A 26,370-nucleotide genomic window follows, 5' to 3' on the forward strand; every position below is an offset into this window, starting at 1 on the left:
CGGACGAGTCAGAGGTGCGAAAAAGAGTAAATTTAATCCAACAAAAACTAAAGTTGCAAACAGGGTTTGGTGACAAAGAATAACAAAAATACCAAAGGGAAAAACTATTCCGGCGCCGACTAAACGATGGCAGCATGGATGTGGGGAAACAAGAATAATGAACCGACAAACACTGACACGAAAACCGAATACTAAATACACACACTAATTACACACGACGAGACACAGCTGGGCAAGACACAAGTGGAAGGGGGTGCTGATTGGTTGGCACATGAGGACGGGCAGGTAAACACAGGTGGACATGGAAAGGCTTAACGAGACTAGGGAAAACCAGGAAATCAGAACATAAACATGACAAACTAAAAACCCAACAAAACAAAGCAAAACCCACCCCAAACAGAACCAAAACATGACAGGAACTGTTCCACAATTCTCATCCAAACTCACAAAATGGCCCCTATAGTACTTTTGCTGTCTGTTGAGCTGCATTAGTGAGAACTTCTAAATGCCCAGACGGCTCTCCATAGGTGCCGCTGGACTTTGCTGCCTCTGCTGGGCTCGAGGAAGCGGAGGAGGAGGAAGAAGAAGAAGAGGAGGAGGAGGAGGAGGAAAGCGTGTGCTCGAGTGAGAGGAGAGAGAGCGTGTGCGTGAAAGAGAGCGAGTGTGTGTGCAGTCCTTAGAAGTGCACAGTCGGCAGCCAGCATCCATGAAGAGAGCACATTGACGTTTCCCCCCTGGAACTCCTCGTTTGCTTCGCTGGGGATTGTAGCAGGGAAGTCCTTCTATCCTCTGCTCACTCTGAGCGGGCTTCAAGTGGCTTCTAATCCGAGTCATGCGCTTGCAGCCCGGCTCCAAAGCGTCTGCACTCCCTCCCTGAGGACCTCTTCTTATTTTTGCTTATTTTGTGGGATTAAAAAGCGCACAAGCGGAACTGGGAGGTTGTTGAGGATGTCGCCCGGCCGCCGCTCCACCTGCAGCCTCCTCACCGGCTCGCTGCTTCTTCTTCTTCTTCTGTTTTTGCTCCAGGCGGTGTTGCCATCCTCCGCGCTCATCACAGGTGAGATTCCGTTTTCGGTTGTCCGTGCGTAAAAGCGCAGCACGCAAGCAGACGCGCTCGCGTGCTCCCCCGGTCCAAGTTTGCGAGGTTTACATGGTGAGCTTCGTTTCGCAATAAGAAGACGAAAAGAAGCTTGCCTCACGACCAAGCTTGTAATTAAACGTCTTCTTTTAACTTCAATCTGCATGTGCGCTTTTTTTTTTGTTTTTTTGCTCCCTCCTCCTCCTCGTTGTCGGCGTCATGTGTTTGCCCCGCAGCCACGCGACCAAAAAAGCGCAGAAAAAGCGGTTGCAAATGGAATTTTATTTTTTCCTTCATTATAATTACTATATACACTAAAATTACTCACGCTCTTTAGTAGAAGTGCAGTACGTGTAAGTGTGAACGTTATGAACTTTATGCAAACTTTTAGGGGATAGTACAAACTTCAATCAACTTCTTAGGTAAAAGTATAAAATAGAATAAAGTACAGACTTTATCATCACTTCATTACAGTAAGAGATGTGACAAAATAATGAATGCTCTGATACTTGTGGAAATGAAGTTTTGTCATACTAGTTCAGAAAAAGACTTATAGAAGTACTGATTCATTTTTTTTTCTCACATATTGATTCAACTCCTAAAGTAAACATTAAAAGAAAAGACATACTTCATCCTTGTTTCATTATAGCAACAAGGAGAGCTGACAAAAGTACTCAGTCCAGACTTATAGTGTAAACAAAACTGATTCAAATCCTGCACTTAAGTAAAAGTAAAAAATAAAAAAATTTAAAAAAGACACTAAAACATTGTAAAATGCAAAAGTAAAAACAAATGTACTCTGTTAATTACTTTAAATACCATTTTGATAACTTGACACAACTTGTGTCCACCTTTTAATTAAAGTATTTTAAAAAAAGTCTTTTATGCTAGCAAAATACTGTGTTGTAATAGCTTTGTTAATTTTGTGAACTGAGCCACAAAAAAGAAATGTTTTGTTTTTAAGCTGCGGACGCAAGAAGCGACAAATCCTTCTTGCGTGTCAATGTTGCTCTTGCTCATTATTACGCGTACATTTATGCTCCTCATCTTTTTCTCCATTAGTTTATCATCTGCACAAGTTGAAAATAGACAATGTAGTTGAGTCAAAAGTACAGATGTCAGGTTTCAATTTCCGAGTCAAAAGTGGTCAGAAAACTAAAGTACAGATATTCGAAAAAGCTACTGAAGTAATGTAACTAACTATTTGTACTTGGTTGCATCCCACCACTGCCGGCAACTAAAAATCGCATGAGGCCAGGAGATTTTTTTATTTTTTTTTCCTCCCTCTCAGTCTCCAGTTGGCCTTCATCATCATCATCGTGTGATTATAGCGAGAGGATGAAAGTGTTTGATGCAGAACATGTCCCGCGTCTTTCCACTCAGCTGGAAACGTTAAATCAGACCTCCACACGACAGGGAAGAAAAAAAAAAATGTTTTTCTTTTTCCTGTTTTTTCAATTCTAAACATGATGTCGCGGTTCCTGGCGGGTTCTCCTCCGAGCGAAGATGGAAATGAGGCCAAAGCGGCACCAGATGGGGGGGAGGAGGCGAGTCTCGCGGGGGAGATGGTATGATTTTGGGGGCCTCTGTAAATGACAGTAATAATCATTATTGATCACTCATTTAACGCGTATTAATTGATAATTGATAGTCCATTTAGGTGTCCAAATTCAAAAGTCATTCTTCCATAAGTTCTGTTTTACATTAAGCTGTCACCAGTTGAAAACAATAGGCTCATATTTCAGCCTGGGACCAATAGAAATGTGCATATAAAAAGTCTACACACCCCTCTATAGTAATAATAGACTACATAAATCATTTCAAAACTTTTCCTGTTATAAACGTGACGTATGCAACTCAACTCTTCTTGGGAGCAGAAATGAAAATAACTGATATAAAGTGGTTGCGTTAGTGTGCACACCCTCAAAACTGGGACGTGGCTGCATTCAAAATGATCCAATCACATGCAAACTCATGTTAAACGGGAGTCAGCACGCACCTGCCACCAATTAAAGTACCATTGATTAACCCCAAATAAAGTTCAGATGTTCTAGGAGGCTTCTCATGACATTTTTTTTCATTATTATTTCTAGCAGGAGCCTGAAGGTTTTGCGCTAACACTGACTGCTTTTTGGAACAGTTCATATTTCCTTCCGATGTTAAAAAGATGATGATTGCATGTAATGATTGCATTTTTCCCAAATAAAAAATTAAGTTGTAACAAGTTGAAAAATGTTAGTATATGGTCTTTTTAAAAAGGAATAAATATAAATATAATAATAATAATAATAATAAGTTAAAAAAAAAAGTTTACTTTGTGTTATTGTACATGTTTTAAGTACTTTTGGTTGGGGTCCAATCAAAATTAAGGCTTGAATAAAATCATGTCATCTGAGAAAAACTCCAATTGTTATTTTTGCATAAGAAATTAGCATAATGATATTAAGTTGGTTCAAAGTGTCTCAGTATGCTACATTTCAAGTGAAAAAAAACCCCATCAAGGTCAACTAACAGTATTTGCTTAAAACACAAATTCTTAAAACTATGTAAAAATGTGCAACACACTTAGCAAAACAAATCTAATTAAACAACCATAATCCAAACATTTCACTTTTTTATGTTACTTTGTGCTTCACTGAAATGTCTCTTTTGACTGCTAATTGATCTTGCGGGTCCCCATATAAGCTGGCGGGACCCTAAGCAGGTGCTTCGTTGGGCCTCTCGCCTCTGCTAACCTTGATCTAATCTCTCATCGGTTTATTTGTGGCCCAAAAAGTTTATTTTTATCCTCGGCGTGAAGGTTGGAGTTGTCTCGCTGACCTTCACGTTGACGTTTGACGGTCAGGTGACTCGTTGGGAGCACAACAAAGGAACTTTTTCCACTCTGAACGCTTCACGTCAAGTGGTTCTTTGTTACAATTCCCGATGAAGCCTTTTCGAGCGGCTGGCTGATTGGATCCAAAAGCAGAAAGCCAATTTTAAAAAAAAGCAGGAAATAATATTTTACAGAAATTAAAATGATCCTTAGAATATAATTATAGAGTCAAACTTCTTAAAAAAAATGCAAATGATAAAAATAAATAAATAAATAAATAAATAAATGGCACTAAAAAAAAAAAACATGACTTACTTTCATTTCTGCAATTTATGTGTTAAAAAATATTTAAAACTACTCAAAGCCTTAAATATTTTTTTAATTATTGTGCTTATACGTTATACAAGAATATTTATTCAGCTGCATTAAAAATGTCACAATAATATTAAATCAGTTTTACATGTATTATTTTAATAACTAATGAAAAGTGCGCCTTTTCTACTATTGGATTGCATGACTTGGTGTGCCTAATGAAGTGTCCCCCGAGTGCGTATGCAACATAAACATGTTAGTAAAGAGTCTCCACGGGAAAGTTTGAGCTTGTTACCTGAGACAAGCACAAAACAATGAGTGAGTTATTTGGTCAAAGCAGGGATGTGTCCCCGGAGACCCCCCGCACCCCCTTCAATTGGGACCCCCCCCAACCTTCCCCCAGTCATGCCAGTTTAATTAGGCTCGAAGGTCGTAAAGTTTAACAGTGGCGGCGGAGTCGGCGGGTTCGTCGTCTGCCCCCAAACGCAGACGACCCGGCGCTAGGAAGCTCCTGTCGTTCTCTCATCTTGAATTAAACAAACGTGACGTCATCCAACATGGCCGCCATCAGGAGCGGGACACAGGAAGCGGGTTTGCAGGTCGTGACCGCGCTCGGGAAGGAAGTTTTACGTTCCAGAGCGAGCAGTGTTCCTCGTACGCGGACACGTGCCTCCCGTAAAGCTTCATGTTTCCTGCGTTCCCGCTTCAGGTTACGCTTGTCATCGCGTGTTTTAAGACCCTCAAGATCCTTTAAATGTCACTGTTTAGGATTTAGTGGAATGCTCAAAGTGGCTCACGTGCGGAATGTTCTTTGTAAATGTGTCATTTGTATTGGGGAAATAACATTTAACGATCTTTTTTTAGGCAAAGAAGTGTGTCACAGTTAATCAAATGAATCATTTCTGGAGGAATTCCTGTGTTTTAAGACCCTTAAGACTGTTTAAATGTCAAGGGTTAGGATTTGAGGAATGCTTAAACTGAGTCGCTGCTCTTATTGTGGAATGTTGTTTGTTGTTATGTGCTGTTTTAGATTGGAAAAGTTTTAAAGTGCTACAATGTATGATTTAAGACCCTTAAGATTAATTTAAAATGTCACAAATGTTGCTGTCTTTACATGATGAAACTTTATCTTCAGTGTTGCTTGTTGCGGGAATGATTCAGCAAAACTTTAAAAACTCGTTCCAGAAATAAACATTAAGTGTGTTTTAAGACCCTTAAGACCCTTTAAATGTCACCTGTCAGGACTGAGTGGAATCTTCAAACGGACTCATTTGTACCGTGGAATGTTCTATATCCAGTAAAAGTGTCATTATGTATCAGAAAAATAACTTCTTTTTTTTTTTTTTACTATTGTAAAGTGCTACAATGTATGATTTAAGACCCTTAAGATTAATTTTAAATGTCACAAATGTTGCTGACTTTACATGATGAACTTTATCTTCAGTGTTGCTTGTTGCTGGAATGATTCAGCAAAACTTTAAAAATTTGTCCAGAAATAAACATGAAGTGTGTTTTAAGACCCTTTAAATGTCACCTGTCAGGATTGAGTGGAATCTTCAAACGGACTCGTTTGTACCGTGGAATGTTCTATATCCAGGAAAAGTGCCATTATATATCAGAAAAATAACTTTTTTTTTTTAAGCTAAGAAGTTATGTGCTACAACAAGATATGGAATAGTTGTCTTCTGTTTTAAGACTCCAGACTCTTTAACTGCTGGTGATGATCTGGTGGAACTCCGAAACGATCTCACATGCTGTGTTCTCTCTAAATGTGTTATGTTTAGGAAAAATAACTTTGAACACTCTATTTGTGGTTGACTGTCATATCTGTATTTTTTGTGTGTTTTAAGACCCTTTAGCACCTTTTTAAATGTCACTGAATAAGATTTAATAGAATGCGCAAAATGACTTACGGCTCAAACGGTTTTAGTCTTTTGGCCCATCTCGTGTTAATAACAACAATAACAAACTATTTACACTAAGAAATGTGCCACAAAATATGCTATTGTTCATCCATTCTTTGTTTTAAGACCCCCAAGACACTTGAAACGTCACAGGCTAGGATTTAATGTAAGGATTACTCTGACTCAGTGCTCATATCATGGAACATTTTAGTCTTTGGAATTGTGTTAGAACAAGCTGTTTGATGGTAAAGATTAGTATTATAGAGGATATGGACTATCCAGCCTGTGATTTAAGACCCTTTAAATATCACAAGTTAGGATTTCGGGACAAGATTAAATATGTTGCCTGCTTTTTGTTATTGACACCATACAAAAGCTGCAAAATTGCTGAAGGGATTCCTGATGCTGAGTTTTAAAAAATAAAAATATTATCCAGTGAAAATAGCCTAGCTTTGCATCATTTGTTGATGATGATGTCATAACCCTTCCTTTTGTTTTCTTTGGTTTCCAGGCACAGAGGCCAGCTGCGAGAACGAAGGCGAGGTCCTGCACATCCCCAACATCACCGACAACCCTTGCATCACCTGCGTCTGCCTGGTAACGACCTCCCCCTTTCCTCCTCTTCCTCCTGGTGACGTTTGTCGTGCAGATTATCGATCATCCAGTTTGTCTCTTATCAGGCCTCATGACGGGACTTTGTCTCGTTGAGTGTTTGCGTTTGCTCCTTTCACAACTGAGCAAACGTGAGCTTTATCACAAGTCAATAGCAGCACGCTAATGTGGGAGGATGTGAATGTGCTGTGAGTGTCACGCTGCGTTTTAAGCTAACAGTAGCCAACGGTGTGTTTGGTACCGTAAGTGGTCACTTACCCGCTACTATCATGTCACAATTATAGGAACCATCAACACAATACAAAATTTCTAACACACATGTAAATTTCACTTGAGACTTAGTAGTTCTGAATGGGCTGTGACATCTTAGCAAAGCTAATCAAATGTTTTTAAAAAGATCAGCTCTAAATCAGATCATAAAACTCAAGACTTTAGTTAAAACAGACAAAATAACCAATGACCAATATTATAAATATTTCATACTATTGTCTGTCCTGTTTAGCACTGAATTTTCGGAATTAAGCACTGAATTACAGTGTTTTACGATGACATGTCAATCTTAGATTAGCTTAGCATTTAGCTTGGCTTTTCCGTATTTTCCTCATCATCCCTTCGTGATGATACTTGTTAAATGTGTAGCTTATTCGCCACCATTTAGACGATTAGTGACTCAGGAGCGACTCCGCAACGTGTTTAGCTGCACTAGCTAGCCAGCCGAAGCTCATCACTAGCTAGCTGGTGCGGCTCTATTGTTAGAACAGACAAATAACCAATGACCAATATTATAAATATTTCATACTATTGTCTGTCCTGTTTAGCTGTGTAGCGTCATAAATAAACACTGAATTCCAGTGTTTTGCTATGACATGTGTCAATCTTAGATTAGCTTAGCATTTAGCATGGCTTTTCCGTATTTTCCTCAACCTCCTTTTGTGATGATACTTGTTAACTATAGCTTATTCGCTACGACTGAGGCGATTATTGACTCAGGAGCGACTCCGCAACGTGTTTAGCTGCACTAGCTAGCCAGCCGAAGTTCGTCGCAAGCGAGCTGGTGCGGCACGGTACCATCTCAGAAAAAAAATATCTGACTCTCACTTTTACTATTCATTGTGTTTTGAACTTTTGATGAGGCGCAAAATGCTAATTTGAACTCTCAAACTTCTTATTTTGAGTCTTAAAGCCTGAATAAGATTGTGTTAGCAAAAGAACAAAATTCAACTGCAAATACAGTAGAGTAGAATAGAACAGAACAGGATAAAAATCGATTAAAGTTATTATGTTAACAAATACGTATAGTTAGCAAGTTAAACTACTAACTCAAACAATTCTGCCAACATGGCGGATTTGTTGTCACAGTTACGACAGCATTCTGGCTCTTATCAGGTCGGCATCAGTTTAAAGGATGTCACTCGTCAGCAGCCAATCACTGACCTTTCGTCCAGACTTTAACCCGCTCAACTCACGCTGGCCCCTCAAGCCTCGTGCCCAATATGGACAAAAGTGTTGGGACACACATAGCTCTTAATCAATTATTCAATAAGAGGCTGGTCTTTACTTCTCAATGTTACGAGTTGAACTAATCAAGACATGCTGACAATGACACAAAAACATCATGTACAGTATTTGGACACAATATTTGCTCCTGGGACACTACATATTGTTACACAAATAATATCTTTAGCGACAGAAGTGCAGTGTGTTTACGTTAAAATGAGAACTACAGTCGGCTAGCTCCATTTGTATTATTTAGCATGTCCCAATACTTTGGTTCAGCCTCCACATTTGAGTCACTTATTTTTGTACTTATGTTGAAAATCCTAATTTTTTCTCACTTTCCTTTTTTTCCCTTCACTACTTTTCTGTCCCAATACATGATTCCAAACGCCACATTTTCTCGACTTTCTCAGATTTTTTTTTTTTTTTTTTTGTGTGTGTATTTCCTGAGTGTGTTCAAGTACTTCCACATCTGTCAGCCCCCTCGTCCCCCCTCCCCCCAAAGACATGCGGTGAGTCTCCTGTCGCCAGGCGGTCTGATATGTTTGGGGGGGCTGCAGTGTCACTCATATACTCATATAGTTTGTGTGTGCGTGCGGTGGGGGGAGTCTAGACAGAACAGGCTAATAGCTGGGACACACACACGCACACACACAGAGGGGCCATTGTAAGACTGACAGTCCGGTAGCCATGGCGATCCGTTATCTGCTGCACCTCTTCATCAAGTCGTCCGTCTGTCTGTCCTTCCGTCTCACTCCACATCGTGGTCACGGTCAAGTGCTTTTCCAAACGGAATTATGGGAAGTATTTTTGGGCTACACTGCAGCTTGCTATTTAAGATGCTTGTTTTCCCATCGTATTAGGAATAGGAAATTAGTGTTTTTTTTTTATTTATTTAAAAACATTTTGTGTATGTGTGTATATGTAAAGCTCTCTGCTTTATATCATCCATCCATCCATCCATCCATCCATTTTCTTGACCGCTTATTCCTCACAAGGGTCGCGGGGGGTGCTGGCGCCTATCTCAGCTGGCTCTGGGCAGTAGGCGGGGTACATTTTGGACTGGTTGCCAGCCAATCGCAGGGCACACAGAGACAAACAAACAACCACACTCACACGCACACCTAGGGACAATTCGGAGCGCCCAATTAACCTGCCATGCATGTCTTTGGAATGTGGGAGGAGCTCTGCTTTATATCAAATAATTTAATTAAGTTTGTAATCATACTTGATTTAATTGTAATTAATCAATGAATTAGTTCATGAAATAATGCATATTTGAAAATGTGTATGAACAACACTGTCAATTGTAATAATAAAATAAGTCATTTAATAATTGTCAAATAAGTTAAATAAAAAGGGTTTAAGGATGAGAGTAGATTTTCTTTTGTTATATATTTTACATCCTTTTTCACATGTATTTATTTATTAGTGTTATTATTATTATTAATTATTATTTAGTATTTATTTATTCATTGTTATTATTATTATTATTATTATTATTATTATTGTGCCCTGTGATTGGCTGGCTACTAGTCCAGGGTGTACTCCGCCAACAGCCCATAGCCAGCTGAGATAGGCTCCAGCACCCCCTGCGACCCTTGTGAGGATCAAGCAGTTCAGAAAATGGATGGATGGATGGATGTTATTATTATTATTATTGTTATTATGTATTTATTTACTTATGATATTATTATCATTATTATATTTATTTATTTATGCCCTAATGGTGGAACGAAAGCCCCCACGTTTGAGGCCCAGGCATAGCCTGGGATCGATGAAGGGTCAAAGGTGACTCGCTTCCGTTGCAACGTCAACACAAACGGAAGCCGACAGACGCCGGCGAGGTGGCAGTCCAACGGCTAGCAAGCGGCTGATAAGGCAGAATAAGTCAATTCCAAAATGTTTTGGGAGCAGATGATGTTGTTAATTTGCTGAAATAATGGCAAATAAATAAATAAAACAGTTTCCAACACGCACACACACACACACACACGCTTGAACAGGAAGAAAAGGTCTGCGGGGTTCAAGTGAAATAAGGGGAAAAAAAGTGAGTCTGTTTGGGGAATTCCTTTCCCTGAAGCTACTGTTGCTCTTGCACTGCTAAGGGGGGTCCCGACCTGTTTGTTTAGGAGGTGAAAGTTCAGGGGCGGGGCAGGGGCAGCAAACGATTTCGAGGTGGGGATGATGGGGAGCAGGAGAAAGTGATGGAAGAGGGAAGAAGGGGATTTAAAAAAAAAAAAAAAGATGGGCTGAAAAACTGGCCATTGTCTCCCCCTAGAGGGGAAACAGGGAAAATCTTGGTATGGTGGCCTTTGGGGGACAATTCACACGGTGGTGACAATTTTCTGCTCGCTATTAACGGGTCGACAATGCTCCCAGTTCCTGCCATTTGTAAATGGCAACGCTTAACGATTGTCACAGTTTGAATGTCCCGTAAAACAATTAACATTTCCATACTGTGGCCTCAAAATGGAACAATGTCATGTGACCTATGTGTAATTTGATTGGTGGTTGAGATGTCATCTGATTACATGTGACATTGCTCGGTGGCATTTACAGGGGTTTGACTTTTATGTCTGCCTGCTTGTAATTCAATGTACTTGTATTGTGTGTATGTTTGGTGGGGGGTGAATGGGGGGGGGCGGCGGCAGACAGCCATCCAACAAGAGAACAAGAGCAGCCTTGGTGTCGCGGTATGTCGAGTGTTTAGAAGGCGTTATGACCCGTCACCACCTCTGACCTGTAGACAAGGAACCCCATGGGGGGGGATTTATAGGGGGGGGCTAGGATGGGGAGGTTACCTTAGGTCATATGCACTAACACCACTTTGTGCCAAAGAGATGACGAGAGCGAGACAAGGACATGACCTTGGACACAAGTTGCACGAATCGCCGTTTCTAACGGGGGAACCGGTCCAGACAGTTCGAGATGTTAAATGGAGATTCACAAGTGGCTATATTTAATATTGAATAACATCACAGATGTTTGAAATGTCCTTTGGATGGTTTTATTCTCGTCGCTGATGGACGATGTTGTGGTTCACTCCACGTGAGCCAGATGAGAAATGTGCTCTAATGGATGGAAATGTTGATTTGATTTTCCACATGAAAGTAGAGGTGCAACAAATAATCGATTAATTGATTATCACATAATCGGTTAATCTTTTAGGGACCTGGTTTGACATAAAATTGCTCACATCCTTTTCCGATCTCTGTTGTCCTCCATGAAAGCAGATGGATTATCTTGGTGTTGAATCCAAATTAGATATTTGCAAACATCTGCTTTTCATTTGGAAAGCATGAATCTACATTTTTGCCGATTTTTTTTGGCAGATGTTACGATTAAAAACCAAACTGAGTCACCATCGCTTTAAGTTTACGCATTTTTTGCACGTCAATTTGAAATAGTGGTTTTGAATAAAGGAATGGAAATTCTTATTTTTAATTTGATTCATTGATGAATCGAAAACTAATCGACACATTAACTCATTCATTCCCAGCCATTTTCACAGAATCAATTCCCTTCACGTCCAGCTGTTTTACTGGATTTTGACTGATTTCACGAGGCCCACAGTATATTGTGTTCTATTGTTATAAAAACATGAAAGATTAAAGTCTCTTCTTTCTTCAGGAAAAATAATATATTTCTATCTGTTTCCGTTTTGCACCAATTAACATTAGAATATAGCTAAGGTTCATCATTATTCACAAATTGTTTAGAATAGGTCGCTTGCACATCGTAATGCATCATGGGAGTTTTTCCTTCGGGCGCCATATTGGGTGTCCGCCGGTTCACAAGGTACACTCGCGAGTTACACGGTAGAGCTCATCAACCTGATGTAATTTTCGCAGTATTTTCACGATTTACCGGAAGATCAAAAACAACGATACAGGCAGAAGGTGTCTCTGTGTGGCGGGATTGATCCTAATTACGTCCTGACCAAGGGTGATTTTTTTTTTGACGGAGAAAGCTTGCTGGCCAAATGTGACATCTCTGGACATCTTTCCCTACCTCGTGTTGACAACATGCTCCATAACACGCCAACAAATCCCTGGAGGCTTACAATTATTTTGTAAGCGGGTGGATACAGAGTGTAAACTTTAACATCGCATCAGAAGAAACGGTTGCTGTTGCACGTAAGTAAACCACATGGTGTTGGTAATTCTGCACACAAAAATGTTGATTTGTTCTCAGGCTTCCTGTTATCATTGTGTTTACATGCACAGCTGGCTTTACCTGATGTGGTTTTTCTAATAATTTTATAACAGGCAAATATGGCAGAGCGTATAAGAATAAAAAGTAACTGCACAGCCTCCCCGTGGCTTAATTAAATTTAATGCTACCCTTTCACTAGTTACATGTTACTTAATCAACTTATTCTAAATGGTTAAGGTTAACCACTCTCAGAGGACGTATTTTTAGTTTCAGTTTCCAGTACAATAAAACGTGTTCATGGTAACTACTGAGCATACTGACAGCTTTTCTTATGATCTCACGGTTAAGGAGGCTGTCACAACACCCAATTTCTGTCTGGTGCCAGATGGCAACAATTCCCATCACTTGTCACGACAACACCAATAGTATTACCAGGTATGTATGGCTTTACTTTTTGTAGTTTCTTATTTAATTCTATGTTTCATATTTTCATTACAATGTTTGTAATATTTTCAGATTCAGGCACAGATGAGTTTAACTGGACGGACTTCTGCGACTTTGTGGTGTGGACAAAGTGTGATTGAGCGAGTCCACCCAGATCGCTCATTTTGGCCAGTTGGAAAAGCCAGAGTTTTTTTTCCCCAAAATCCCCTCCTTACCTGAACTGCTCGGGAGAGCATTTACTAGATCAGCAGTGGACTTCCAGTGTTCCTGCTCAGCCGCTGTCACCTACCACTTGCTCATGTACTTCAAAGATGCGGAATAAAGTAGTTTTTTGTGCTGCAGCAGATTGTAAAATCAAATGATATCACTTGAAGTGTGCCAATCTAGACTGCCAAAAGGACAGTGGTTTTGTGACAAGTGTGAAACAAGGATTATTGGGAAAACTAACACAGTACTGGTACTTGTCTTACATTAAACAAATTTAAAAGAGAGCAACTTTTTCCTCTGTACATAGTATAATGAAAGTCATTGCGTACCCCATCAACATTACATCATACCGTCATCTCAGGATGGTAGGCACCTGTGCTAAAATAAACTACATTAATTAACAGTTCAATTTTTAACCCTGAAATTACTACATCTAATCATTATTCACTTCATTTTTTGTGCTTTTAGAAATAACAGAGATTTATGCCATTACTTTAAGAGGGACCATATTGCACATTGAGTCAAATCCTGTCATTTGTATTATGTATAGCTTTGTAAACAAACCCAACAATAGAATTTGTATAAACGCTGCCTTTATTAGCGCCAAACAGTCGCATGTTGTCCTCCTCCAATGCTTTGATGCTCGCCTTCGTTTCCATCATGTCATTGGCAATCAAGTCGGTGTGGCATGAGATCCCTAAAGAAAAAATCACAAAAAAATACGGTACCAGTAATAGGTTTAATATAGTAAAGTAGTATAGTTTTTTTGTCAGTGTAAAAGAAATGTACACATTTTGTTGCATTTTTTAATGTATGAACATTGCTACAGGCAAATACTTATTTCTATAAACACTTCCAAATGTCTCTAAAATATAAGGTGCGTGTACACACACAAACAAACACATACATTCACTCATGCATACAATATATCATGTAATGAATTCTGAGTGGCATACCAGAGTCAATGATGTCAGCAGTACTTGAGGGTACAGGTTACTGGAGCCATCTGGCTGCATAACTGCAACAATCTCTGCCACTTCAAGTCGCCTTTTCTTTGCTTGTCTCTCCTGTGCACGTTCATATCTTGGCACCGACTGGGCTGAGACATAGATGTAACTTGGGACCCAACTTTAATGTTGGAGCCCAGTCGGGATGATTGGACAGAAAAACGGGCGCAGGGCGACCTGTTAAAATAAACAAATATATAAACAAATAAAATATGGAAAGACTGGTTATTTTACCGCAGTAGGGTGGCCGTGAATAAGTTCTTTAGCATAATGTGTAGGCTACCGGGGGTCTGTTTTCTTGCATCACCCCCTTCTGTCTTTTTTTTCCAAGTTTACATTTTGCCACCAAAAAACATGTTATCGGCATTAAAAGCCCAAGACTAATTTCAGCAGTAAACACTTTGCACTGGCACTACTTGGGTGAAAATGTTCGATGTTAGCTTTCGGCTAACGTCCGCTAGCCAGCTTGTACTACCGAACTTGCTTGCTCATGAATCCAAAACATAAGCAACTTGCCCATATATGGGCGGTCGAAACGTTATTAATCCTCATGCATTAAATAAAGGTAAACAAGCTTACCGCTCACAAAGTGATCGCTGCACACACGAGCCCAAAGTAACGACTTCCCTCCGGAGTCCGCACTCCTCTGTCTCCAGGCCCTGGTTCCTAATTATTTTCGGAATTCGGAAAAAAGACCGACCATTTTCCCCCTTGGCTTTGTTCGAACAGCCAACGATGCAGCAACAATGTACCATTTTAAACGCAGAAAACAAACATGATAGATACGTGTTAGACCGAATCGCTACGTAAATGGAGGCCACCCAGCATGGCGACTACGAGAAATCCGAGGCGGAAGTGACGACATGTGCAAGCGACCTATTGTTGGGAAATCAGCTTGTTTGCAATATGGCCCTGGTTGATCTACTTTGCTCTGCTGCCACCTGCTGGTCATTTGTGTAATAACTACCATTTCTTCAACCGTTCTTTGCAGTTGAGAGGCTGACTAAAAACCTTCTGTATGCTCTTCCTTAAAAAACAAAGAAAACGTATAAATACGTCTTTGGGATACAAGACATTTAATATTGAACACATTTATACATTTTTGGGAGAAAATGAGGTAATCAGTTATTTAAAAAATAGTCATTAGTTGCCATTCTACAGAGAAGAAGTTTTGGATGTATTACAGCTAAACTTTCATTGGAGTTTCCGTTCTGAAATCGAAAATTCACTAATAACGGACACCGCTCCTTTTTTTTATTTATTTATTTATTTAATATATATATATTCCAAGACCAAAACAACCCTCCCACACTCTTTAAACACATTCTACACACAAACACATCAATAAATATCAAGTTGTTTTGAAGTCAGTGTGCTCAGCGGTGATTATATGGCAAGGATGATTTGCAGTCTACCCCATAAATGAGTGTATTTCCAAATAAAATTCCATAAAAACAATACGTGGTGTATTGAAATATGACCGCAGAGTCTGAACCACGATGGCTGACCACAAAAAAAAGTGAGCTCATGTGGCATTTTGGGAGCCAAACGGAAAGAAGCTTCTTGTTACTTTCGCATTGTTTACTACCAGGACACGTTACAAATAAAGTTTTTAGAACCGTATTTTAGATGCCAACAGTTATTTATGATGTTTAAATCAAAGAGTTGACAAATTACTAACTGTAAGTCACCAGCATAATTGCAGTCTGGTGTAATAATAACACATTTACATTGTGTGTGGGTTTTTTTTTAACAAAAATAAAATCTATTTTTCTTCTGTCAATTGTAACTAACCAACAATCACGGTAGATATTATATAAATATTTCCAGATAAACCGTGTACGTTTTTGGAGAAAAGATGAGAGTGAAGTGAAGCTCTTGTTGATGTTAATGATTCATTGTGATGACCTCATGACTCGCAATCATAATAATAATAGGAACTGTCTCATTTGAACCTTCAAATGATGTTCTGACCAAAGAACTAAACAACACGCTGACCGACCTCTGCTTCTTCTTTCTTCCTCGGTCTTGTCTGCGGCTGGCGGGCAGGAGGGCAAGGCCGACTGCAAGCAAGAGAAATGTCCGCCCGTGCCCGAAGATTGTGCCCTGGTGGTCAAACAAAGCGGCGCGTGCTGCGAGAGGTGCAAAGGTAAGAAAGTTGTTTTTTTAATTTAATTTTGTGCATACTTCATTTTTGTATTGTTATCAGTTGTCGCACTGGGGCTAGTGTTATAATTATAATTAGGGATTTGGATTTTTTGGGGCCAATGCCGATTAATCGGCTGATTTATTTAAAATATATATATAAGAAAGAAAATAACGTCTTTTTGGTCCCTTTTTGGTCCCACAATATAGATATGAATTACTGGCAAACATTTGACTGTTTTACATTACTTTTGTTTAACTTTACAACAGAGAGAAAAATCGGCAAAAATCGGATCTTTTTTTGAAGATTTTGTTGGGGGCCAGAATTGTTTGAATAATATTTAGCACAAAATGGCCACTTTTAAAAGATTATTTAATAATATATAATATAATATAATATAATATAATATAATATAATATAATATAATATAATTCAAGTCCAGTCAGCTTCCATAACAGTCGTGTGTATTTATATCTCGTAATAAACTTCAGCTGGCTATGACATAATTCAGCGGTCACATGATGTTGATGTCATCTGGTGCGTCCTGTGAAGTTTTACGAGCTCTACAATAAAATCTTTTTTCTTCTTCTTCTATTTAAAGATAATTGTTAGCAAGCGCTTTAAACTCTGACATAAGTGACTTTAGATGCTGCTTCAACGGTTTAAGCACAGCGTTACAATCCCACAAAAGTGTTGGAATATCACTTCCGGTTTTCTGGACATCACTTCCTGTTCTCGCAATGAAGCCATGTGGTCAACAAACATCTCGCACACTCTTTATGAGGTAGTACCTATGATTTCTCTTGACTCTGAAATCCTTTTATTATCTCCAGTATATGGTATACTTTGAAGCTGAACCAAACGGTTCTAGCAGGAAGTCGCCGCGCGGTCGCGTCCGTCATCTTAGCGAGTGTTGAGTGTATGAAGCTGATCCGAGTCTCCCAGGGAGGTTGGCCTTTCAAACGTCACGTGATCCTCCTCAGCGCCGACTCGGGATCTTGTTTTTCTTCTTTTTTTTTGGGAGGGGGGTTTGATTTTCAGACGCAGGAAAGCAGATCGATACTTGCGATCGGGTTTCATTGCAGGGGGCAGTGCGGCATCGATCGCGGTCCATTTACTGTAAATGGCATGAAATGAATCGGCTATTCATTTAGTGCTGAATGGACAACCGCAAAGTCTTTTTTTTGAGATTGTGAGGACTTTTGAAAAATACACTTTTAAAGTTTAATTACAGATGTAATTTAGGTGTTTACGATACACTGTACACAAATTTGGAGTTTGATTTGATTTTTTATGTGATGGCTCGATCTGATGTGGAAAAAAAGGGAGATATTTATATTTTCACAAATATGTTTTCATTTTCTTTTGCATTCTACTAACTTGTAGCATCATTCTATAGAGTGTTACAGTTGCGCGTAGGTATTTAATACATATTTTTAACCCTCAAATTGGTCAGGTTAAGGGCGCATTTTAAAGTTTAAAATTCTAGATATTGAAATGTTGAAAATGTAAAAAAATAAAATAAAAAATTTAATTCTAATTCTGCTAGTAGGGCCTGACCGATTAATCAGCCAAATTAGCTCTTTAAAAATTGGCAAAAATCAGCCGTTCCAAATAATCAAATGTTCTGCCTGCAATTGATATAAGCATTATACCAAAAAAGTTATTTAAAAAAAAAAAAAAAAAAAAAGGGGATTTTAATTTTTATTTTTTTTATTTTTTCTTTAATAGAGTTTTCTATTTAATTTTACTCTGCCATATATCAGAATTGGCATGAGCCAAAAAACAACAACAACAAAAGCTGAGCCCTAATAAATAGAAAAATAAATAATCTATAGTTCTTGTGAGGTTTGTTATTTGATCAGAAATGAAAATGTAAAAAAATAAATTAAAACAAATTTTGTATTATTACGGCTGTATTTTCCTCTTCTTTTTTGGACTAGCTCTTTTAAAATCAGCGAAAAACAGCAAATTTTCTTCAATTTATTTCAAAGTTAAACATATATATTGTGGCACCGTCACTGTCAACCAATTTTAGAATCAATTAATCTATCAATTATTCAATCGATTAATTGACTCATTGGATTCATTTTAATTTTGAATTAAAGTGTATTACAAAAGTTTTTTTTTTTTTTTTTTTTACCTGATTGCTGTTTATTAACCAGTGATTGGTGGTTATTTCGTACATCGTATTCGTATAGTGACGTTGTACTATTTTACGGATTCAGTCATTGTTTTCCAAAGTAAAATCAGATGTTTGCAAATATCTTATTTTGATTAAACACAGAAGATAATCAGTCTTCTTTTGTGAAGGACTACAGAAATTACTGTTAATATGCTGAAATCAGAGGATTTGCACAATTTTAAATGTAAAAAATGTCTCAAAATGATTACTCGGTTATTAAAATAGTTGTCGATTAATTTGGCAGCTCTCGTATATTGTAAAACAGTCAAATGTGCTTGTAATTCCTACCTTTATTGCTGTAAGCATTAAGTGGCCTACTGTTATTGATATTTGAAACGTGAACACAATGTTGTCTTCTTAGGTTGCATGTTGGACGGACGATCCTACAACAGCTCCGTTTCCTGGACCGGCGCCGTCAAGCCCTGCGTGACTCGACGCTGCCAGGTCTGTGCCAAGCCATGCACAAAAAAAAGACATAAAACACGATCAGATGAGCCATTTTGAATCAAAAAGGTTCGACCTCAAACGTTTCCCGTCCTGGTTGCGACAGGAAGGCGTCATCACGGAGGCCGAAGTGAAATGTGTGGTCCACTGCAAGAACCCCAAGATCCATCCCAAAAAGTGCTGCCCCACCTGCCCCAGTCAGTCAAACCTCCAGCCAAGTCCAAGCACACGAAAGAAAGACAACTTTTGTAATTGCATCTTCTTCTTTTTGTCAGCTTGCATCTTTGAGGGTCGTCTGTACAAGGAGAAGGAGGAGTTCAGTCCAGAAGGCAAACCCTGCATCAAGTGCACGTGCACGGTCAGTATTAACAATCATTAGTGTTTGTTTTGTTTTGTTTTGTTTTTTACTGTAAAACATTTGGTTTCGTTTGGTTTTGGTTTGACTGTCGTTGCAGGGGGGACGCACGCTCTGCGTGAAGGAGGCGTGTCCCGTCCTTTCTTGCCCCGCCCACCTCAGCCACACCCCTCCAGGGCAATGCTGTCCCAAGTGTCTTGGTAATTAGCACACAAACATCCTTGAGTATGTGCGCTTCACCGTCTAATGGTCGTCGTGTGGTTGGTGCGTCAGGGCAGCGGAAGGTGTTTGATTTGTCTCAGGGGAGTTGCCTGTTCCACAGCGAGGTCTTTGAGAACGCCACGTCCTTCGCACATGACAACTGCACCACGTGCACATGCAAGGTAACATTCGAAAGGGCTCTAGTGACTTCTGAATAAAGTGTATGTTCATTTATTTCTCAATTTTACGTATAAAAATAAGGTGAACTTCTTTCTGGGACTCGAACCGATTCATTCTGTTTTCATTCATTTCAATGGGAAACATGTTTTGGTTCAAGAACGATGCCTTGGAATGAGTTAATATTGCGAATCTGTGGAATGGAATGTCGTCTGTGCTCGTTCAGGACTCCACCGTGGTCTGCAAGAGGCGCTGCTCGCGAGCGGGCAGTTGTCATGGCGACCACTGCTGTGACGAATGCTTGTCCTACGTCAAAGTGGACGAGGTCAAGTACTGCAGAGTGCGCAACAAGATCTACAGGGTGAGATCACCGATGGAAGGATGTTGGATGTATGGACGGATGGATGGATGCACAGAGGGATGGACGGATGATAGATGGATGAATGGATGGATGGAAGGATAATGGATGGATGGACAGATAAGGATGGATGTATGGGATGGACAGATGGATAATGATGGATGGATGCATGGATTGGATGATGGATGGATGGATAGGTAGGTAGGTGGAAGGATGGATGAATGGCTGGATGGATGGATGAGGGATGGATGGAGAAGATTGATAATGCATGAATGAACTGGTGGAGAGAGTTATTATGTCTTGATAATAGTAACAGAATATTTGGTGGGTAAAGTGATGGATGGATGACAGACAGAAAAATTGAAGGATGAATAAAATGATGGACAGATGACAAACTGACAAGTTGAAGGATGAATGGATGAATTGATATATAGGCAGAAAGATGTCTCAATATGAGTAGAAAAGATGAATATATGGATGGATGCATGAATGCCATGAATAACATGAAGCATGCGAATGAATGCATGAAATGGGAACGAATGGATGGATAGCTGATCTGTGTTGTGTTCATCCATTCACAGGAAGGAGACATGTGGTCGTCAGTGAACTGCACGCTGTGCGCGTGCGTGAAAGGCAGCGTGGAGTGTCGGCCCAAACAGTGTGTGCCAATCACCAGCTGCCCCTCGGTGAGTGACGCGCCATCCCGGCCAATCAGCATCGAGCTCACCTTTGAATAGTTTGGAACAAACTATTCATCCATTTATCCATACACCCTTACATCTTTATTTGTCCATCCATCAATCATCCATCCAACTTTACGTCAATCCGTCCATCATCCATCCATCCATCATCCATCGTTTACATCTTTCCATCCATCTATCTATCATCCATCCATCCATCCATATCCATCATATATATCTTTTCATCCATAATCCATCCATCCACCTGTCCATCATCCATCTGTCCATCAATACATACATACAACCGTCCATGCAGCCGTCCATTCACTCACCCTCTCAGTGGTATATTCATGATCCATCCATAATTTGTCAATTCATCCGTCCATGCTTCTAATCACCTTTTCGTTTGTTTGTCTTGTCAGTTTCATGTCATCCATCCGTTTGTCTAGCACCCATCCATTCATTGATTCATCATGCGTCATACATCTGTCCACATCATATCATTCATTGATTCGTCCATCATTTGTATAGAAATCCATCCTAACATGTACCTTTTCATCCATCATTTTTTCTTACATGCAATCATCCGTCTTTGTGTCACCCCTTCATCCATTTGTATAAGTTGTGTGTGTTGCTCCGCCCCCCAGAACAAGATCCTGAACCGAACCGGCTGCTGTCCGGTCTGCACTGAAAGTGAGTAAGTTCACTCCCTCGTCCCGTTTGGCCCCGCCCCCGCGCGTCGCCTTCTCCTTAACGGCGCCTTGCGTTTGTCCCGCGGCAGAACCCGGCGTGTGCACCGTGTTCGGCGACCCGCACTACAACACCTTCGACGGGAGAACTTTTAACTTCCAGGGAACGTGTCAGTACGTGTTGACCAGGGACTGCGGCGGCGCCGGCGGCGGCAACGCTGTCGTCAACAGCGGCGAATCCAGCTTTACGGTACCGTCACGGGTTTTCCTCATCATCATATAATGTCACGCTAACAAATTAATTACAAATCTGTCAATCAATCATCAGCAACTTTAATTTGAGCTATGTGGTTTGCTGCGAAAAAAACAAAAAAAAAACACCTTGTGACTTAACAGTCACAGATACTTCAGTAGAATGGGAGGATGGCGACCTCTAGTGGACAAAAATAATAGCTTCACCTCATATAAACATTATTGTTATTAATGATGAAAAATTATTCTAAAAATATTTATAAATTCAGCCCTAATCTTAGCATACAGGATAATCGCTCAGGATCATCTTTACATACATCCCATGATCATACTTTTATATTTGGCCTGTAAACCTCATACTGGTCCTTGAAGGTGTTGGTGAAGAACGACGCTCGGCGCACCCGCTCCTTCTCCTGGACCCAGTCGGTGGAGGTGCGTCTCGGAGGGCTGGTCTTGGGCCTGCACCAGCACCTGACCGTGCGCAGGAACGGCACCCGCATCGCGCTCCCCTACCACGGGCCCGGCGTGCACATCGACTTGGACGGGTACCTCCTCAAGCTCACCACCATCGCGGGTGAGTTGCAAGAGGAACACGTGATGGGAAATGGACTTTTCAAGGTTTCTGTACAAATTGTTGGGTTTGCACAAAATGTAAAATATCAGCTAATAAAATATTAATAAAAAATACCTCCTAAAATGCACAAAATGCTTTATTTAAAAAAACAACTTTTTTGTTTAAAAAAAAAAAAAAAAGATGTTTAAAAATATGCATGACTAAATTTTAGACAAAAAAGGCACAAATATTTTAAAAATACAAAATGATGTCAAATATTAGATAAAAATACACACATACTGTATAAGACCGAAAATACAAGAATATTAGGAAACAACCAGAGCATTATTGGAAAAAAAAATAGTACCAAATACAAAAAATATTGGGAGCAGAAAAATATCAAAACATTAGACAAAAATCCCCAAATATTTAAAAATGATAAACATGAAAAGGTTAAATAAGTAGACACAAATACAGAATAATAGACTTAAAAACTGAAAATAATAACAAATAACACAGAAATCTTAGAATAGGTTAAACCTATATTAGAAAATATAATAAAGAACAAATGCAAAAATATTAGATAAAAATACTGGACAAAAATGGCAAAATATTCAAAAGAAAATACAACAACATTAGACCAAAAATGACAGCTATTATGCAAAAAAAACAAAAAACAACACAAATATTGGACAAAAATATTAGATGAGAAATACAATTAGACAAAAATGCAAAGGTATCTGAGAATAATACAGTGCTAGAAGGAAAACACCAAAATATTTGACAAAAATTACAAACTATTAAAGTTCTGAGGTCATGGGTTCAAATTGGAAAAAATGAACCAATACATAATTATTGCACAAAAAACGGTTGGCTAAATAGCACACGGTTGAATTAAAAAATAATAAATAAAATAAATAAAATTCCAAAAAAATACCCAACTATATTAGATATAAAATATTAAAAATTCACTTTTTCAAAATGACAAGTTAATTAATATTAGACAAATAATTCATATAATATAGACAAGTCACTGGGTGCATTTAGACAGCCCAAAAAAACTGAACAAAAAAAAACATTAATTCAATTGTACTCTTTAGTGGCGTACAGCTGACATGAGGCCTCCTCTGGTTTTTCCCCCCGTGGGCAGGTCTGGAGATCACCTGGGACGGCGACAGCTTCGTGGAGGTGGTGGCCGCCCCCCACCTGCGCGGGCGCCTCTGCGGCCTGTGCGGCAACTACAACGGGCACAAGCGCGACGACACCATGGGCGGCGACGGCCACTTCAAGTTCGACGTGGACGACTTCGCCGAGTCGTGGCGCGCGCTGGACGGCGGCAACGAGCTGTGCGCTCAACCGCCCTCGCACCGCCGCCCCGCCTCCTTCCTGTGTCCCGGCAGCGTCAAGGTCAAATTCCGCGCCCACCGCGAGTGCCAGAAGATCAAGTCGTGGGAGTTCCAGAAGTGTCACCGCGTGGTCGACTATGCCGGCTTCTACAGGTGACTTTTGATATTCTTCGAAAAACATAAGCAAGGGAGGGGGGAAAACTATACTCATAAGGGAGGGGAACAGTATGGGTTTGGAAAAAATAAAAAAATATATTTTTTTTAACATTTGCAGGTCATGTGTGACGGACATGTGCGAGTGTCCCGTGCACAAGAACTGCTACTGCGAGTCCTTCATTGCCTACAGCCGAGCGTGCGAGCGAGAGGGCGTCCCCGTCCTCTGGAGGCCGGACGCCGCCTGCATGGGTGAGTCAACACACCCGCTGATGCCATGCAATGACACTTATTTATTATTTGTATTTTTTGTTGTTGTTGTTGTTTGTTTGTTTTTGGGGGGCTATAAATTGCTCTCTTAAAAGGTAACTACGCTTAAGAAAAAATATTACATGGAAAAAGAAATAAAATTAAAGATTAGGGAAGTAAGTACACAAATATCACAAAAAAATGTTAAGACAAAAACAATTTAAAAAAAATGTTTAGTAAAAAACAAATATGAAAAAAAATACACAATTATTAAGTTTAAAAAATAATACGGGTATCAAATATTGGAACATGTAAAGACAAAGATATACTATATTAGACAAGTACTATATAAAAGTGATGTTGTACAAAATACACAAAAATATAATGGGCAGAAATTACAAAAATATTAAATGAAAATATTCAAATATTGGGCAAAAATACCACAATATTTGACCCCAAAAAAAGAAGGAAAAAAATGCTAGATAAAATACTTAAGAAATAATAATAATTAAAAAAGTTAGCCCAACAACAAAAATCCTAAAATATACAAGTATATTACAAAATTACAATTATTAGATCATGTATACCAAGAGAAAATTTGAGAAAGAAAAAGGGCAAAATACATCAGACAAAAAAAATACAAAAATATTAGTAACTAAATATTAAAATTGTTGACAATATTAGTCACAACATGTGAAAAAAATGTATAAAAATATTTTTTTAAATCCCAAATATGCAGTAAGATCTTAGGGTGAAATATTATAAATAAATATTAAATATTTGAAAAACGACTAATAAATAAAATACAAATATATGATTTTTTTTTTAATATATGCGACAAAAATACACAATTATTAGACTACGGCTATAAAGCTCAAGACACAAATATAGACAATGTTTAAAAAGTTATGCATGATTTAAAAAAAATGTGCAAATACGAGTATATTTGTCACGGAAACCATTAAGCAACTTTAGTTATATAGCACATTTCATACAGAAGGCAATGTGCAATAAGGCCAAAAATAATAATGATAATGGACAAAGATCTCCACAAATATTGCTGCAATATGACAAGAAAAAAAGTTGTATTACAGTTTATTATAAGTTTATTACCCCCTGCGATTGTCTGGCAGCCAGTTCAGGGTGTACCCCGCCTACTGCCCGAAGCCAGCTGGGATAGGCTCCAGCACCCCCCGCGACCCTTGTGAGGAGCAAGCGGTTAAGAAAATGGATGGATGGATGAATTTATTACACCAATGCTGTACAAATTTTTGTTTTATTTTTTCCAGCCACGCAATGCAAGCACGGCGCCGTGTACGACACGTGCGGGCCGGGCTGCACCAAAACCTGCGACAACTGGAACGAGATCGGGCCGTGCCACAAGCCCTGCGTGGCCGGCTGCCACTGTCCCGCCAACCTGGTCCTCTTCCAGGGACGCTGCATCAGACCCTTGGCCTGCCCCGGACGGTGACACAGGCACAAGCTCAAGGGGCTCTCGGACCAAAAAAAAGCATCTCGGACTTGATGAGATGCGGCAAAAGTACTCAGGGTCCAAGGAATCCCTTTCGAACAAACACTCAGGAGATGAATTTTGCGGGAGGACGTCGTCGTCGTCTCGGAACCTCACAGAACTTTTGGACTCTCTGAAGTCGTGCTGACCGTCTCCGAAGCGGACGAGGAGCTTTTGTACTGGAAGCTAAACAGATTTATTAACGAGCTTTTCTACAATTGTCATGTGTTGATATTGTTAATTTATATAGCAAAGGTGGTAGCACAAACAAGGAGGGCGCAGCTAAGAAATGAATTACAGTGAACCCCCGTTGATCGCGGGGGAGACTTCCACGCCATTTTCTACCAAATAATATCATTTACTAATTTTTGGACAAGGCAGCAATTTCACGTGATAATTTAATGTTCGAAAATAATTGTTTCATGACTTGATTAAATGGTAGTCTACATATGCGGCCATTTACAGCGTAGTAAAATCAAACATGTATTGTACTTTTTACTGCATTTTAATCTATGTATATGTTTTCAATACTGTACAGTATTTATATTAAAAACACAAACAAAAAACAATTGCTGTGGAGGTATTTGCGATGAAGCAGGGGTTCACTGTAAAGGAACAAAACAAAGAAAAAAGCTATTTATGTTTATGTGTTGTGTGTACTTTTGTGTGCCCAAATGTGACTCGTGTGGTGTTTTTGTTGAAAAGTACTGTAGCGTCTTTGTGGAAGGTGTTGATGGCAAAAGAAAATACCTTACCCTCATTATTTAAGAACCACAATATAATCTTTTATCCAATGTCATGCTGGACCACTGTCTTTCCTCCATCATTAAAATCACAAACAGGAGTTGTGTAGATATATATATATATATATATATATATATATATATATTTCCATGCTACTATAACACAATTAGTACATTATATAATGCAGCTTATTATAAGCTACTAATAACATCTATACTCATTAAATACTACTCATAACGTCTATTTGGTTCTTACTAGTAACTTGCAAATGTCACTAGTAATGAAATTGTCGTT

At 39.2% G+C, this 26,370-nt stretch overlaps 1 protein-coding gene and 1 long non-coding RNA gene across 8 annotated transcripts; one reads left to right on the forward strand and one right to left on the reverse strand.

Annotated features, from left to right (window-relative positions):
* The first annotated feature begins 611 nt into the window (after positions 1 to 611).
* On the forward strand, positions 612 to 26,131 carry bmper (BMP binding endothelial regulator). Of its 7 annotated transcripts, XM_077527343.1 has the most exons (16): positions 612 to 1,057; positions 6,621 to 6,706; positions 16,084 to 16,183; positions 18,727 to 18,809; positions 18,916 to 19,006; positions 19,085 to 19,167; positions 19,265 to 19,364; positions 19,438 to 19,547; positions 19,769 to 19,903; positions 20,482 to 20,586; positions 21,228 to 21,273; positions 21,362 to 21,519; positions 21,894 to 22,095; positions 23,225 to 23,573; positions 23,695 to 23,825; positions 25,112 to 26,131. In XM_077527343.1, exons 1-16 carry the CDS (start codon positions 949 to 951, stop codon positions 25,291 to 25,293), a joined length of 2,070 nt encoding a protein of 689 aa, XP_077383469.1. In that variant the 5' UTR covers positions 612 to 948; the 3' UTR covers positions 25,294 to 26,131. The 7 variants fall into 7 exon arrangements, with proteins under 7 accessions (XP_077383469.1, XP_077383471.1, XP_077383475.1 ...); XM_077527345.1 differs by lacking the exons at positions 612 to 1,057; positions 6,621 to 6,706 and having other exon boundaries at positions 14,899 to 16,183; positions 18,920 to 19,006; XM_077527349.1 differs by lacking the exons at positions 612 to 1,057; positions 6,621 to 6,706; positions 16,084 to 16,183 and adding an exon at positions 16,896 to 16,964.
* Positions 13,604 to 14,877, reverse strand: LOC144022494 (uncharacterized). Its single transcript, XR_013284341.1, has 3 exons — positions 14,614 to 14,877; positions 13,984 to 14,211; positions 13,604 to 13,724 (listed from the first exon to the last, which is right to left on the reverse strand). It is a non-coding gene; the product is annotated as an uncharacterized LOC144022494 (long non-coding RNA).
* Positions 26,132 to 26,370: the final 239 nt, after the last annotated feature.

This window comes from Festucalex cinctus, chromosome 7, assembly GCF_051991245.1.
Source record: "Festucalex cinctus isolate MCC-2025b chromosome 7, RoL_Fcin_1.0, whole genome shotgun sequence".
NCBI classification, from domain to species: domain Eukaryota; kingdom Metazoa; phylum Chordata; class Actinopteri; order Syngnathiformes; family Syngnathidae; genus Festucalex; species Festucalex cinctus.